The sequence below is a fragment of the Symphodus melops genome, assembly GCF_947650265.1.
Source record: "Symphodus melops genome assembly, chromosome: 11".
Taxonomy (NCBI): domain Eukaryota; kingdom Metazoa; phylum Chordata; class Actinopteri; order Labriformes; family Labridae; genus Symphodus; species Symphodus melops.
This window is the reverse complement of record NC_136701.1, coordinates 10,163,052-10,180,591: the sequence shown is the minus strand read 5'-3', so window position 1 is coordinate 10,180,591 and position 17,540 is coordinate 10,163,052. Positions and strand designations below refer to the sequence as shown.

Sequence of the window (17,540 nt, the reverse complement as noted above, 5' to 3'; positions counted from 1 at the left end):
GAAAAAGGCTTTCTTGTCCACTAAATGAGACAGTGAGTGATTTCACGGTTTAGTCCTGTGAGGGTAAACACATCCCACTCTTCAGATATATGTCAAAAACATAATGAGAAGCTCTCTCTTTTTCTCATTTGTATAGCACAATCCTAAAAACTAGAACTGAGGTATTGCAGAGACAAGTATGAGGTGAAATAAACAAATGCAACTGGAAAAGTCATAACAATCAGATATTGTACACAAACAGAGGAGAGGAAGGCAACGGGCAGGAGAAGAAGACTAAACACTTACCATTGCGGAGTGCTTACTGCAGGTAGGAGAAAGGGGGAGGCTCATTTGGGGAACGAGGTCAAAGGAATTTTGTCTTTGTGCCAAATTCTACGGGGGTAAACAACAAAGTTGGACAATTTAGCACAATCTGGGATATTTTGACAACTTTGTGCAGTGGTTTCTCATTAAAGATTTATTTTTACTCGCCAGAGACAGAGGCACATTGTGCACATTGTATAAACTGACCTTTGAACTACTAGGCTGGAGTCTGGCAGATGTCTTCTCTGTCCCCATGGAGGCAGACTGCCATGAAGGTGTGCAGGCCTCTGTGTAGGAGTTAGCTGCTACCGAAAACAAAAGAAGAAAAACAACAGGTTACCTCGAAGCACACTGACACTATCATTATCAACAGCAGTTTTCTTTGATGGCCGATAGATGCAACCAAACACCTGAATTTGAGATTTTTTTCACATCTAAAGTAAAAAACTCAACTCTTTCAATCAATCCTTGTTCTTTGTTGAGCGTTTCTTTGAAACAGCAGCTCATCTGAGATCAACTAACAATTTTTTTGGCTGTAAATCAAAATGTTTGAACATCTTTCTTCAAATCCTCCCACCTTAGTTTTTTTTTATAGACACTGAAACAAAGGCCTTGATGCCCGTCAATATTCTTCTTTCAAAGAAGAGCAGACTGCTGTGCACCTGTGCCCTTTGTTCTGAAGACAATCAAACAGTCTGTTCACAAAAAACTAATCTGTGTGATCTCACTCTCTCAAATACCATTTAAATAAGCAACGTGATTCTTCCCCTCCTGACCTACATCAGATGCAACATAACTCAACAGCTGTATGTCAAGTAGGAGTGACTTTTCCCGTGCATGTAGCAGAAAATGTGGAATCTCATCTCAATCTGAGATGAGAAGATTTCTATGGAGGCTTCTTTCTGACTCCAAAACCTTCAGATTTTTCATCGTCAAACTTCAGCACCAACTAATATCAAAAAGGAGACATTTTATGAAGCTCCCTCTGTGCATTTAACATTCCACAAGTTTCTCCTCTTCAAAATGAGGACTTGTCAATACTTGTTGTGTATTTTGTCCAGAAGAGAGTAACTCCAGTCTTTTTTGGGAGTGAAAAGAATTATGGGAGACATGTCTTCTGAGGTTATATAAAGACCCCGCTGATTCACTTGCTGCTGATTGCCACCTCACTCTACCTCTGAGTTAAACCCACAAACTCTGATGCATTCAGCGGATATTATTTCACAGCAGCATAGGCGCAATGAAAAAAAAAAACTCAAGGAGAAAAATAGACAAACGTTTTTTTTTTTCTACAGATGGAGTTTTATGAAAATGTCGACAAAAATAATGAGTGAATATGTGTGTGGGTGAATAGAAGACAGACGCTATGTTTATGAATAGCTGCTGTAATAAATCTGACACTGAGTATTGTTCATAAACATGCAGATGGAAGTAAAGTGTTTCGAACATTAGACAGTGGGTGGAAGAGCTGCTGAAGTCAGAGAGACTGGAGGCTCAAACAAACAGGGCGAGCTAAAGTAAGCCCTCGAAATATTACATTGTTAATGCACATTCACCCACATATCAAACTAGATCTTTTATTGACTTGTGCTCTGTGTGGAGGTTTGATTAGAGTGTTTTCAGATTTTTTTTAGTGGAGATATAAATTGGAACAATTCCAGTCATAATAACAGAAAAAAAGGATCATCAATCTTTTTTTACACTTTCTGCGGTGAATGACATGTAATTATGATTTTCTCAACAAGAGAGAACATTTTCCCCCACAAATTCAAAGTCCCTGCAGCCATACAGAAGCAGCATTTCTCTACATATTGACCCGAGTGAGATGGCACTTTGGGGAGCAGAGGATGACTCACATGCTGAGTCCGACAGCGCTGTGTGGGAGGACTTCCGGGAGCTGTGGGAGGATACTGAACGTGCACGGCTGTTTCGTTCCCGCGGAGGGTCCAGAGTGGAGCAGATGTCCAAGTACAGCTCCTGAGCCTGAAACACACAAGAGACACTCGACACTGAGGACTGGGATCTCAGCTGACATAAAAACTGACCCTGTGGACTCTTGCGTATCCACATTCAGAGGGACACTTACCTTCACTGAAGACGGAGCGATCTCCGGTGGCGACAGCTCTTCGAAGCCAAACGCTCTCCTTCTTTCTGCTCGCACCTCTGCGTAACTGGAAGACAACACGCAGGATGTGAACAACGAGTGTTTCTCAATGCTCAGACATACTGTTTTGACAACCACCAGGCTTACCTGACAACAGTGTGGGTACACACAATGAACTCAGGTTTTGAATTCCACTGGTGGTAAGTTATGTAGTAGTGAGTCTGCAACCAAATCCACTGCTGACCTTTTGTCAGGAAGCGATAGTAGCAAGATTTACCCTTTCCAAACTGCATTACTGAGGAGAAGAAAAAAAAAAAGGACAGCAAACATCAGTGCTTTGTTGAGGTGTTGCGGGTCAAGGCTGTTTCTGTGCGCGAGAACAGAAGGATAAGGCATGTAGCTGAGACTTGTTTTTACTGAGATGGAGATCTGAGTCTTGCGCTGGTGATAAATGCTGTTGATAGTAGAAAGCAACAGATGGAGATCAGTTACTTACACTGCTTGTGACACTGAGCTATGAGCTCCAAGTCGTCCACATGATAGTAGTCATAGCCCGACGTTCCAAGAACCTCAAAGGGTAAATAGCCTATGATTGGCGAAGCTCTGAAACAGAAGGAGAGGAGGACCAACATGTAAGAAAGACAAACTCTATCAAGAAACCACACAGCGAAGTGAGAATTAGAAAGAATATTTTACCTGTGATCTAAAAACAGGAACTTCCATTCAAGACTGTGTCTGGATGTGAACTCATCGCAAGGATCTTCCACATAACACAAATCCTGAACAACAGAAAAAATAAAGAAAAAATCATTTTTGTGATTTCACAGCAAAGCAATTAACTGTTTTTTTATATTTGAAAATGATGAATTCTGATTCTCTAATGTGCAGTAGTTGGAAGCTGTGCCTTATTTTGTATTCAAATGATGAACATTGAAGTTAGGCTGAGCTTGTAGCGTGTTTTGAATATTGTGTGGAAGCTGCACCCTTAAATATTCAAGGTTTTTGTGAACAAAGATTTTGATAGCTTCGATTAATTCTCGCTGGAGAGTTTAGATTTGAAAAAACTGAAGGGTTTTCAATGGATTCTTCTTGTGTCTGAGAATATGAGGAAAAAATTATTCCATGCCATATGGTCCAGACTTTATTCTTAGAGTCATTCCATCTGGCAAATTAGTGTAATCAGTGCCATTACATTTTGGAATATGTGGTGGGGGAGGGTTGAAGCCTGTCCAATAGATCTGCTTCCTCTGGCACCTTCGCTCTTTGAGCTTCAGCACATTTTAAGGCAGGTTAAAAAAAATGCAGATTAAAAAGATAATACAGATATTCTCAGATTGAGACGGCTTGTCACATTGCCCAAGAACATATGCTTCATTTTTTGGCCACATGTCTGGCTCACATGACAAACAGGTTTCACAGCACGTTATACATAACATGCTACCTACAGTCTACAGTGAATCTGTGCTTGGCCACTTTGCTGTAATGTTAAATGAGTCTCTGAGTGTCACTTTGGTTTGAGTGGATCTCCGAAAGGTTTCAAGTCGTCAACTTAAATTCACCTTGATAACTTGCCATGTGTCCAGATTTCAACTCTCAAGGAACCATTGGGATCAGATGTGTCCTAATGATGTAATCAGTTGGCGAGTACAGTGCGTCACAATTAATCTTAGCTGAGAGTTTTACACAATGACCTTGAATGAACTAAAACATGAGTCTGCAGACAAGAAAACGACCTCATGTCATTATGATCCAGTTCTGAACCTGTTTTTTTTTTTCTTCCAGGATTTCAGTACTATCTGTTTTATACTTCACAGAGAGAGATGATGTGAGCTGGTTTTACCTTTAGAAACTGTGGAGTGACTAATCGTACAGTAGCGATGAGGCAGACCTGCTCCTCCAACGACGACTGCAGGCTTCTTGGTAACGTCAGTTCAAGCCCGTTACAAGAAGATGTAGGCACTGTGTGACAGGGGAAGGATCAGCTGGTTGTTACATCTGTCCTACTTTTCGTTAAAAGGAAAACTGTTTAAGATTATGATTATGAACCAAAAAATAAATAAAATGCAAATGCTTACCATTGTTATGAAACTTGAAATCTCCAACAAACTTTACATATTCATAGACAGGCGGCTCCTTTGGGTCAATGTTACCTCTGGCTAGATGACAGCAAAATTCAATATGTGCATCACCTGAAGAAAAACAACAGCAGATACATGCGTATTTATAACCAGGTTCTTAATAAGGTGCTTCTTTACTGTCCTGATGTTTTGTATGACTCTGCTCTATCAGCTGTTTACTTAAAGATCTGGATTGAAGACATTCAGAACTACAGTTTAATTTTGATGCTGCAGAGCAGAGAAGTATTAGCACGAAACCTTCAGTTCAGCAGGTCTGACAAAAAAAATGTCTCCATTACGTATTCAAACAGCCGAAGGGGAAACAAAAGGGTCGCAATCAACGGTCATAATACATGTTTTAATTAATACATTCTCACATCCACTGGGAGAGCCGAAGCAGCACATTTATGGCTTGGTAACATGACAAAGATTCTTTCAGCTTTCTATTTTCTCCAGTGTTAAACCTCTGAAGTAGAAGCTTAAAGGGGCACTTTGTCCTTCACTTTTCCTGCAGATTAACTACAGTATGGGAGTGTCCATTATTTCCTAGCAGCTACAGACCGCGGATTATTTGACGGTATCTCGCAAAATCAAAATGTTTTGCTCTGAGGGCTCAAGATTGTCTTGACTCTACGTGAAGTCTTTCACTATCCAGCAAATCCCTCTATAAAAAAAAAAAAAAAAAGCTGGTGAATGTTAAAATCTCTGCTTGTGTAACATGTTTTACAATCATTCAAGCAGTGATTTTTCTTGAAAGCAACACCATTCTTTTCATGCAAGGATGACAAAAGATGTACGTGTCTGTTAAATGTGCTCAGGACATGATGAACACTTCAGACAATGCTCTGTGACAGTTTGCTATTTAGGCGTCTAAGAATAGAGCAGGCCTCACCATCTCTCTTCCTCAGAAAAGCTCAATAGTAACACAGGATTAAGGTCAGAGTCTTGAGCCCCAGATACTACATTGCGCTGGATTACTGTGCTAACATAACAGTGATTTAGAGTCTTAACCATGATACTCAGCTAGGTCCTAACAATAGCAAAATGGCTAATCATAGAAACGCACTAATCAGCAATCCTATGTGCTTTGGTCCCAATTCAGCAACCTGTTCTAAATAAAGAGCTTGAGGTGAAGTTATTTGTGCCTTCTGATATGGGAGACACAAACGGAAACAGACAGTGACCAGACCTGCACAGAGAGGTTGCCCAGAAGGATACTCACTGTCCAGGAAGTCAGCAGCAATGGGGTCAGTCATCAGCATGTGGGATGATAGCAGCTTATACACCTCGCCGTGTTCTCGCTCCGGCAGGAAATTTAAGATATTTTGGTCCACCATATCTGACTGGTACCAAAAAGAGACGTGTGACAGTCAGATATTTTTATTTGAAATATTGTTAATGAAGGAGGCGCATTGCACACTACAGGATATAAAAGGACATACATTAATTTACTGCTTCAGCAGCGAGACAGCATATACAGGTGATGCAATTAACTTTATCCATTCAGAGAAGCGTAATTAAATTCTCTATGTGGGGCTCTTGGTGAAGGAAGACTGACCAGGGACTTTCACATGAAGAGTCCATCAGGTTAAAACAAAAAGGGTGAAGTCTGATTACAACTTTTGGTTATCAATGTCGTTTTTTATATTTTCCGATGTCGTCACAGGAAAGTGAGTCAAAATGAATAAAAAGAACAATAACAACACAATGCAGCAACAGGAAGAGAATAAGAGATGCTCACCGGTAAATGGCCGATAAGTGACGACACACTGTCAGAAACATAGATGATGTTGCCATCTGTAGTTAACGCTATCAAGAAACCATCCAAAGCCTGTAAGGAGAGGAAGAGCTTGGGTTTGAAGGTGTTGCATCTCATGAAAGTTGAATGCATAGAAAATGATAATGATATGTGAAGATAGAGAACTGTTTCATGCCCTATTAGCCTCACAGTAGCTCTTCTACTCCCACTAGAGTTAGGTATATCTAACATTTTGAACAAAGCTTTTATAATAACAGGAGGAAAATTGGTACTTTTAACCATGTCATTTTCCCACACTCAATCGACAGTTTAGACATAATGTTTCCTTTCTGTTATTGTTCATATCAGTTGGTGTCAGAGCTTAATGGACTTGGCTCCACAAACACATCCTCCTGAGTTTTACCTCCAGCATTAATTGAGTGAACTCCTCATTACTGAGGAAAGAAGGCTTCCAGTCCTGTCTCACATCACAAGTATCGTTCTGTGCAGTAATGTCTGAAAAACACAAATATGAAGAAATGAGGAAACTCCAAATTCTGCTGAGAAGAACAGATTTAGTTCATTACTAGACAAAGTAGAAAGGATGCAGATAATTAATGTAAATCAAGTCACAGTGTTTGCAGGATATACATAAGAGGCATTAAATATTCTTACCTTTCTGTTTCTGCAGGAAGTCAATAGTTCTCTGCAGTATGGTGGATTTGTCCATTTTGCGCGGATGGCCCTGACCCTGCAGCATGGTGCATAGCTCCTTGATGAGCACATTGAATTGGTCTCTTCTCTTCTTTTCCGATTTGTTACGAGATGCCCTTCAATACATGAGAATGATTGTAAGTACAGATTGGACCTGAGTCTATCAAGCAATTATTGTCTAGAATTACTATAGCCTGTAGATCCAAATAAAAGTTGGCAGAGACAAGGCCACATACAGATAGAGAATTTCAAATCCATTCACAATGAAAAATGTAACAGAGAGAGAGAATGACCAATAAATCGAAGCAGACTCAAATACCAGTTTATTTAACTGTATGCTTAACTAAACCTTTAATAAAATAAGTCTTAGGCACAGAATTTTCATTTAACAAAAAAAACTTTTACATTAGCCACTTTGACTCCAACAGTAAGCTCTTATCAGAAGTTTTTTGCTGGTAATGAAACCGACCAAAATAAATACTTATTCCATTGACGACCTACAAAAGCAAACAAGACCAGGAGTATAAAGGTTCATTATTTCCATGAGGTTATTATAATATGTGCTGCAGAAACAGCCTTTTTGTAATTTCACCGAAGCAAAGAGCTTTGATGAATGATACTTTTGACTGTTAAATGAAAGGAAGATGTTTGGGGTTTTTTTTTGGTCCAAAGCACTCCACACACACATTTGAAAGACAAACGGCACAAAGACACAGAGATACCTCTTTCTCTGTGGGGACCACCAAAAACAACCCTTCTGAGAATTCCTCACAAATATTTCTCCATTTTTATTTTGGCCAAAATGTGTCATCAGAGTTTCAATTTGTGAAGTCAGAATATAGCCTCAAGATGAATGCTGTTGTTTTTGTACATCCCCGTGTTTACATGACCTAGTGTCTGCAGAGGCTGTGAGACAAACTACAAATGTATCAAATCATTCATTAATCTAGCTCTAGTTTCTTTTACTACCTGTTCAGTTCAAAATGTCTGACTAACACATACACCCACATACAATTAACACACTTAGTACCTTTTTGCCCTGTCTTTCTCATCTTCATCCATCAAATCGTCCACGCAGCTGTTGGTGCTGGAAAACAGAGGTAAATGTAGTTTATTTAATGAGTGTCATCAAATATAACTGTTGATAGCATGATGTGTACATTTTGGTATTGTTGACCTCTTAAAGGGGACATATTATACCCATTTCACCTTTTCAAACCATTTCACCCTGTGCTCTAAGTGAAACATCTGTGCTGTGCTTTTGTCCAAATATAACATGAATCAAGCACCAGAGGAGGTTTGTGACCCTGTAGAAACCAGCTCTCTCAGAACGCTCCGTTTCGGTGTGCGTGTGTTTCTTTAAATGCAATGAGACCCCCCTCTGAGCTTTCCCAGAAGACATCACTCCTCTGTAGAGAAATTCACAATGCACTAAACTCCACTAAAGTTCTGCTCTAGGCAGGAGGTTGAGTCCATGGGTGGAGATACCAGGGGAGGGGATTTGATCATCCGAATCCAGCTTGTGATGTCACAAACTGAGAAATTTTGAAACTGAGCATTTTTTTCTGTGTGCTAAGACTTATCCAGACCGCAAACAAATGGCTGGATGGGTTTACTTCAAATTTTATGCTGACACTTAGGTTACCCAAATAAATGTTCAAAAACACTGTAGAGGGTATTTTTTATAATATGTCCCCTTTAACAGTTCACCATTTTTCCCAGCAGACATTTTGACCTGTCATAGTAGAGAAAGTAAAGTTGTCAATACTTTGTTTTGACCACATCGATGAGGAGTAAGTATCCCTATGAGGCGTGAAAGTGCACGAGTGAGGCAGCATGCACAGCCCCAGCTCACTGAAGCAAAAGTTTGAATGGAGTCTCGCCATTATTGATTTGTAATTTACAGCCTTTCTTTCCCGCCCTGTGACATGTCATAATGTCTTCTGAGCAATAATCTGCATCCCATGCTTCAGAAACCTGATTCAGTATAAAGGATCGCCCAGTCAGACAAACTTGTGTAACCTGGTGAAAGTGCTTTGTCTTACTCCCATTTTAAACAGGTCACTGTGGGCTCAGGTAAACAAAACCACACTATTTGCATATTTTTGGATAAAGTTTTCTTTGCATAACCTAGTCTTACAATAAAAAAATAAATATATAAAGAAGAAAAACCAGGTAGAATAACAACTTATGTCACTTTTGATCTTTGAAAAGCCCAGCGACCTGAGGATTCATTTTAACACATAACTGCGAGTAGAGATTTCTGAGGCTGGAGCAACATGTTAGGATACTGGTTCAAAGATAATCAGTCATAAGCCTGTGTGAAGTATACATATGTAAACAGCCGAATAAGACTTTGACCTGATTGTAGTCAGTAACCACCGCTGAGTCTTTGCAGCCCCTACACTGTCGAGTTTAAGTTTAGCTGTGTAGCACTTGATGCTTTTCTGAGGATTATCTTCTATCATCTAGTGCGATTGTCATTCCTGCCTGGCAGTGCCAGTTGTAATCATCTTTATGTGTCTTGTGTTAAAAAAAAGGCGAAAAAAAAAAAAAAGAAAATCTAAAGAAAAGAAATGAAACATTAGCTTGGCAAGCTAACAGTAAGTTCTGGATGAAATATGAAGCCAGCTTTAATACAGCTTCTGGTTCTTATTCTTCTCATTTACAAATTGCTGTATGATGCCTGTTTTGTATCTATAAATTGGGCAAACTATATACTTACATGGGATTATTGCCTAGAGATGCACAGTTGATGCTGTTTATGAGTTTTGAATGTTTATTGGATGTACAGGTGAGTCTTCAGAATCAGAAATACATTATTAATCCCAGAGGGAAATTCGGTAGATGTTCTCGAAGCTGTACTTGTTTTCCTAATTATGTTTGTAATTTTAACTTGTTGTTGTGTAATATTGTTATAAGCTGCACTGAGATTTATTTTAATGCTTCATTACCAGATGTAGCTGTAAGTGCTTTTTTAGACATCTGTGAGAAATGTTCTCTGTTTGCAAAATGGCTCTCCAGCTCAAATGTGGGGTTATTAAAAGTGCATGAGAATTCATCAATTGTTCAAAGCGTAGTTTACTGAATGATTTCTCAGAATTTGCTTCTCCAAATGAAATGTCATGGCCAAACTCTACTCAACAAAAAACAGGGCTGGCTGGATCCTTAGACTCGCCTTCACCTGATGACTCGTCTCCTTTTGTCCTTTTCTTTCAAACATGATTTATCAGTTTTCAGAACAATAACTTTGCTATAGGTTGATATGTTTTCAGACATTCTGGGAAGCAGAATCTCTTCAACCATTTATTTCGCAGAAAAATATGACATCTGTGCAGCCCACTGACTAATGTTCAGCAGCTATGAAAAGAAAAGTACACCTGTTGAGGCTCTTCAGAAATAGAGGCACCTTTCATGTAAATGACACAGCGGTTGAAAAAGCTGTCACACTATGTATCTAGAAAATAGCATTTGAAGATGAACTATGTGGTAAATGAGCCACATTTACATAAAAGGTGAACTGGTGTTGGTACTCACTCCCATTCCCTGCAGGAGGATGGACAGGGGCCACCGAAGTCCGAAAGGTTGTCCATACTCACTCCCTTTCCCAACCAGGCCCTTTCTCAAGTCTTATAAGTCCCATTCGTGCTGTTCTTGTTGAAACACTCTTTTAGAAAATCCTATTGGGGACCAGATGCCCGCCGCCTTCTCGAGTCCAGCAAAGAAACGTCAAGACCTATGGGGGGGGGAAAAAAGTCACAGCATCCTTAGCGTTTGCTTCTTATTAAAGGGTAACATCTGAGTGACATACATTCATGTTACTGGAACCTGTAAAGAAAATGTCCCAAGGTCCTGTATCTATCTATAAAAAAATCTCCTTGAACCTTTTTTTTTTTAACAATGTGTTTTGTGCTTTGCTGGATAACCATTAATAATACAATGTAAAGTGTGTGGGGCAAGGACAATTTCCAGCTGCTACCTGGGCACAGTACTCCATCATTGAAGAAGTGTTTTTGCACAGGAGGAGCTCCCCTGACCTAGAAAAGCGTCTGAAGCAGTAAGCTCTTTTTTATAACCCGGTATTAAGAGTGTGCAGAACAGCCACCTCCTTCACATCCTCTGTGTTACAGAAGCTTCAACATTATGGAGCAGACACATCTATAATACACCAAAGAACAGAATGGAGACTTTGCAATCAAATAATTGGATACAAGTGTATGTATTGATATATCAATATAACTATATACTTTTTCTGTACATGGTTGACTCAAAACTCACATTCATTCAAGTCTTAAACAGTTTTGTGGGCTCGTCTTTGATCCATTTTAAGTGATGAACAAAATAAGCTCAAGGGAAACAAACGGTTATTGCATTGTCCAACATTTTCAATGAGGATGTGAACACTTGTCAGAGGCGGAATACGTTCCTAGAAATGTATGCATCTGTATATTTGGCTGGTCTTAAACTACAAACTTATTTGAGGACTACACTGTTACACTAGTATACTATATTGAGGATAAGTATACATTTGAAATCCCATTTGGTTTTTCACCTTTAAGTTTTGGTGATTTTAGATCCTTGAGCATATGAAAAGTATAAAGACTTTTACAATCACCTTCAAATTACTAGTTAAAGAGGCAATGTATTACGTTTCACATGTGTCAATCATGGTTTTTTTTTTTGTTGCCGTATATGAGAGGACTGTAATCTGATGTGAAAAATGACATTCTTTTCTCTCTTTGTTTACGACATAAGCCTTTAGGCTCATATTCAAGGGGGAATTTTCCACAAAAGCACCACGGAAGTTACATAGTGTTCGTTCTCAACCGCCTGCCTGAAATGCCCATCATGAGTCTGTTAATGACTTTCCATCCAGCCAAGTGTGTAGTCTGGCTACACAGACACACACATACACACACACAGTCACAACACACACACACAGTCACAAACAGGGCCATTTAGTGACAAAGAAATGTCATGTCAACAGTGATGATTTCCTCATGGAAGGAGTGAGACCACTGGCTGAGGGCCAAGCTTTGGAGGCTTTGGAAGAAAGGTGTATGTGTTCCTTATTTTCCATCAGTGAGCCTCCATCCACCATCACTCAACATGTACTGTATGTAGGTTATGTGTAGGTGGTAAAAGCTCAAAACATGTATAAATGCAGCAGTGGAGAAGTCTAGAATCCAATGTTTTCATCAGACTGTAATATCAACACACACTGATCAACAATGCTGACGTCATGAATATAAGCGTACACGTTAATTTCAGCTGATGTTGTGATTTTAACTACTAGTCATGAGGTCAACGGGTGTACTTTGTCATTTTTCAAGTCGGTCCTGCAAGCTCATATGACAAAGTTTCTTCTTCTTCTCTGCTGAGCTCTCTGTTCAAGTAGCTCTATTTCTCTCTTAAAAATTACTTCAGCCGCATAAACCAAGTGGGAGATAGAGACAAAGAGGCAGAGTGCTTCAGAAATCTTTTTTTTATTAGAAATATTTTCATGAAGACATTTTGTCTAAAAATGTGTGTATAAATATAATTAAAGACTTTGCATCGGATGCAGTTATTTTGTTTGGAGGGAGTGAACAGAATTTTGTAACGGCAGGCATACATTTTTAAAAAGTACACACTAATTGCTCGGCAGAGACGAGCGAAAATACAAAAAGAAATTCCGCACAGTGGACAATGCTCCAGTGAATGTTTATTACATACACATGTGACGGGTTGGGCCTAAGCCATTCTTCAGACAGCATGTCACATGAGGAGGAGATAAATGTTCACAGGAGCACTTTTAAAACATTCAAAATACTCCTATGAGTCTTTTATGGGGTTTCTTTGTACGCAACATAGTTTCCAAAAGGGTCAGGTTATTTGTCTCACATTCACTCGGCACAGGGGATCACTATCCATTTTCCAGTTGACTCTGCAGTTGTGGCAGGTGCGCCACGCTGGCTGACCCCTGTTTGGTACATTTGGTCCTGGTGTCACTCCCCTGGTAGTCCATTACACTTCTGACTCCTCTTCACTGACAGACCCAGCCCTGCCCCTCCCCCTCCCTCCTCTACAGTCACTGTCAGAGCTCCTCTCCCCAGGAGCAGCTGACCCCTCACAGCAGTAGTCCTGAGAAAAAGAAAAAACAACAACATTGTAATATGGTTTTCCTAATTAAGACACTGATTGACAACAACACGGAAATACTTTACAGGTGTAACGTTACTTGACCATAAACAAGAATCTGGTGCTCCAACACAGAGCAAAGACTCAGATCAACATACTGTAAGCTGTAGTGGTACCACATTAGCATTAGCATAGCATATAGTAAGTTTTCTGCAAAGACAACCGTGCTAACATTTCTGAGTGAATGCTATGTTACTTATTGATGAAGCTGGTCAGCTGAGCTAAACCAGTTAGCATGTATGTATTAAAAGTAAGTCAGTAGCATGCAGTCAATGTATAGAGCAAAAAAAATGATTGTGTTCGATACTGTGCTAGGTAGATACGTGGGAAGGCTTTAATACATAATGAAAACAGTTATGAAACTATCTTTTTTTTTTTAAATCCTGCATATCAACATTTTTATGTGAGTGTTGTGTCAGCACGGGAGAGTCAAATAATAAACTATAAATTTACAAGAGTGATACTTACTTATGTTTTCTGTAGACACGACACTGGTAAATCGTGCAAGTCTCCTGTGCGTCAGGTCTGATGGTCAGGATGCTCATTAGTGCTCATTTGAGCGCACCAGTGCAGCTGGTTACTGGAGCGGTTCACCTAACAGCCAGTGGTGTCACCGTCAACACAGTGTTTCTGAAAGTTACTGTAGCCCCTTTGAAAGTGACTGGTCGGCTATAAGCATGTCACATATTCATTTGATAAATCATGAACATGATCGATCTAAATGCGTGTGTATGCTTAAAGCCAGTCACTGTATTTCACAGGTTTTTTTTTGCTCATATGTTCCCGTGTCTGCTGTGGATTCAACAGATGGCAGAACTCTCTGCTCTTAACACCTCGTAGCCCTGCGTCATCATAAAATCCTTCCAGAAAAATTAAGAATTCTGTTAAGCAGGGTCGTTCTATTGTTTTGCCACGATTTTCTTATTACATGTTTGTTTTAACTCTTTAACTTAAGCACACAATTCTAATTCACAGTGTCTCAGCCTCACACCTAAAGTCACATGGGTCACGGACATCTAAGCATCTAAATGCTTCAAAGTGTGAGCACGATGTAAGGAGGACTGATATTGTGGAGAAGCAGACGCTCACCTGGGAGAACTTTATTTCCTCGACTGTGTCACCAAAAGATTATACTCATGTCTAACGACTCTGCTTGAGGAAGTGATTTACTTTTTGATGACAATATTCAGTTTCAATGCAAAACACTTTACAGAGCATGCAAAGCGTTTGACTCAAACAATGTAGACCTGTTCTGACTTCATGTCAGCAACTATTAAACACAAGCACAATCTTTTCCAGACTCTTTTTATGAAAGTCCACAATCATAAAAGTGGACATTTTATTTTAGATCCTGAGCTCAGAAAATGTGATTGTAAGATCGCTATAAAAAAACAACTGAGCAATCCAAATCACTGCACCTCTGTGATGCACACACTTTTACACCTATCCTCATGCTTAACTGGTTCAAAGACAGTGGGCAGTGGTGATTTGACTTAATCAGCCAAACAATTCAGTTGAAATGTTATTTCATTTTATTTACACACTTAATTAAACGTACACAAATCAATCTCTCCTCCTTCACTCCTCTGCATTCAAGGGAAGAAAAGCAGGAGAGGCAGCCGGCAGACACTATGCAGTCAGTGCTGTGGACACGAAGAAATTTAAGCTGTTGTTTCTTTTTTTTTTTTTTTTTTTTGGCCCATTCCAATTTGTATGCTCCATAAAGTGAGCCTGAGCTGCTTTTTATGTTCAGTAAAGAAGTGTTGGCTATCACTGAGGGAAACACTGATGCCTAATCAGAAACATAACTTCTGCATCTGCTGCATTGCTATTTGCACTTACTGCCAAACTACTGTTTAGACATAATGCAGTGTTATGCAACTCAAACCTTTTTCTCAAATTAAATAAGTTCCTAAAGTACTGACATAGTGAAGAAATATGATGATTAAACAAACAAGTGTAATTTATTGCAAAAGCAACAAATGATTGGCACAGATCATTTGATTGCACCTACTTTAGGTATGCTGATTTTGGACAAATATGTTTATTAAATTCAACACTACTTTTTGATTCTTTAACTTAAATAGTGGAATGGGACTGAAGTACTGTGTAAAATGAAACCTCCCATATCAGCCTGCATTCTTGGAAAGTAATGAGGTTAAACCACACCTTGCATGGTTAACACCTAAAAAAAAACAGAGTCCGGTTACACTTGTGGCCCCGGGTATTTAAAGCCTTTGACGAGCAAGCCGAACTCATGACAGAGGTCATACACTAGAGTTCAAGTTCATGGGCAAACTATGTGCAAACAGGCTGGTGTAGCTGACACCGGCACTTTGGGGGAAAAACTTACAACTATTAAATAACTGATTGTTTAAGTGAGAAATAAGACCAAGATGAAATCTAGAAAGTAGCTGGACTACGTATACAGTCAACATGCACAATTGTGGTTGAATAGTAAAACACACAGGGACAGTTTCTATGTGTGACGGAGTTACTTATGAGGTTTAAGTTGTGAACTGTTTTAACTGTTTTTGAAGACTCAACATTTATTTAAAATATCCAAAAAATATCTGCTGAATGACAACACCATCATGTTATCAGTCTGATCCTCCTTTAAGGATAATAAACATAAACACCCATCCGTTTATAATGATGGATTACAGCTCTTCGGCTAACAGGCTATGGTTGATACCATCAGTAACTTCATCACAGTCATAGCTTGTTGAATGTCTGACCACATGAGAGATGTTGGCAGCAGATATTTCACTGCTTGATGAAGACAAAATACCTGCTGCGCGTCTATGATTTGGGTGTGGCCTGTAAGCAAGCAAGGCTTGTCATGTCAAGATTGTGCCTGCAATCATTTCTGTCATGTGATTTATTTCAGATTTATGTAACACATTTTTGGTTACGCATTTCCACTGACGCACATATCAAGCATAACGTTATGGTGTGACATGCGCCCGGACATCTTGTCCCATCATTTTTCTTATCCTTTTAAAATCAAACTTTAAACCAGAGCCAAACCAAGACATTATATTTCTTTGTGATTCTTAGATTTGGTTAGTTGGTTTTTACATCATACAAACCTGCAATTTATCTGTTGCAAGACCAAAGACCTAAGAGAACCTTGTTTGTTGATTTGGATCCTATTGGACAAGTGCTATGTAATTATCCTGCCAACTATTCATTCTACAAGCCCTAATTAGAATGATGTTTTGCACAATTACCTTGCGTCCAGAAAGAACAAGGTTATAAATTATTCAACTCGAAATCTCCGGTTCCTTTGAGTTTATTGGAGAGTGATTAAATACATTTGTCATCTGTCAAAGATTTTACCAAACCATTTGTCAGAAAGGCGTACTCCATCACTGTGGACCCCTCACAGCCCCTTCACCAATTCTTTTTTGCTTCTCCCGTGCATCAGCCAGCCCTTTCAGAGCACTGAAAAGCAGACACACTAAACTTACTTTCCAACTGCAATTAATCAAATTCCAATTTGGCAGCTATCTCTTTAATATCTGTGAGCATATTAGGCCATAAAGGTCCATGATTGAACTCAGAAAGCAGGACGGCTTTATGCAATACCAAAGTCTTGAATTGATGTCATGATAAGCAAGATTTATCTGCTGCTTCATAATCCTCTTTGTCCAAAAACAGTTATTCAAGTCTTTTTTTAAAGTTAAATAGACACCATATTAATCTTTCCTACAACCATATAGTCGACATATCATTAACTAAAAAAAGTTGAAACCAATCCAAAATCAACAGCTCCATTGGCAACAATATCCAGGAACAGAAACTCTGAGATTAAGGCCATGTAAAATGATCTAAACCATAAAAATGCACAAAACCTCTTTGAATCCATGAGCAAGTTCACTGCTTCTAAAGAAGCACACTTCAAAACAGGCTGAGTTGTAAATTATGGCTTCATTAATAGCTATTCAATTATTCAGCAAAGCAATTTTTAAAAACACAAGCAAAGGCCGTACAAATCCAACAAATAAACAAAGGAAAGAAAATGACTGCTAGACAAGACATCTGAACAATCAAGTCTTCAGACTGCAATTCAAGAAAGTCAAACATAATATCCATACTTATATTTCTTTATTAGTTATGTCTTTGTTGTGTCCCTCTATGATGGACAATAGAGCAACAAATCACACTGCCATGATGTATTACTGTTATATTGCTTATTTGAAAAACCTGCCATCTTAAAATGTATGGTATTTCTTGCCAGAGGGTTCACAAAGTCTCCGGTGCTCTTGTGCTAATCGATGAATTTAAGCTACTTGCTAATCCAAGCACAGAGTCTGGGGTTGTGACTGCTTCTGTCTGCTTGTATAAAAGTTTACATGGCCTGACCATCTTTACCTGCATC

General features: G+C 39.1%; 1 protein-coding gene across 11 annotated transcripts in view; it reads right to left on the bottom strand.

Moving 5' to 3' along the window:
* npas2 (neuronal PAS domain protein 2) overlaps positions 1–17,540 on the bottom strand; it is a 43,962-nt gene that overhangs the window by 7,127 nt on the left and 19,295 nt on the right. For 7 of the 11 annotated variants that reach the window (XM_079355447.1, XM_079355444.1, XM_079355453.1 and 4 more), the window contains exons 2-16: positions 10,514–10,712; positions 8,007–8,063; positions 6,938–7,092; positions 6,687–6,778; positions 6,266–6,355; positions 5,747–5,867; positions 4,483–4,596; positions 4,248–4,366; positions 3,104–3,186; positions 2,904–3,010; positions 2,555–2,702; positions 2,390–2,474; positions 2,160–2,286; positions 511–608; positions 286–372 (exon numbers count right to left, since the gene is read on the bottom strand). In XM_079355447.1, the coding sequence (XP_079211573.1) occupies positions 286–372; positions 511–608; positions 2,160–2,286; positions 2,390–2,474; positions 2,555–2,702; positions 2,904–3,010; positions 3,104–3,186; positions 4,248–4,366; positions 4,483–4,596; positions 5,747–5,867; positions 6,266–6,355; positions 6,687–6,778; positions 6,938–7,092; positions 8,007–8,063; positions 10,514–10,569 (1,539 nt within the window). In that variant the 5' untranslated portion in view covers positions 10,570–10,712. Of the gene's footprint in view, positions 1–279; positions 373–510; positions 609–2,159; positions 2,287–2,389; positions 2,475–2,554; positions 2,703–2,903; positions 3,011–3,103; positions 3,187–4,247; positions 4,367–4,482; positions 4,597–5,746; positions 5,868–6,265; positions 6,356–6,686; positions 6,779–6,937; positions 7,093–8,006; positions 8,064–10,513; positions 10,713–17,540 lie in introns of all 11 variants that reach the window. The other 4 variants (XM_079355449.1, XM_079355450.1, XM_079355448.1 and 1 more) reach the window with 2 other exon arrangements.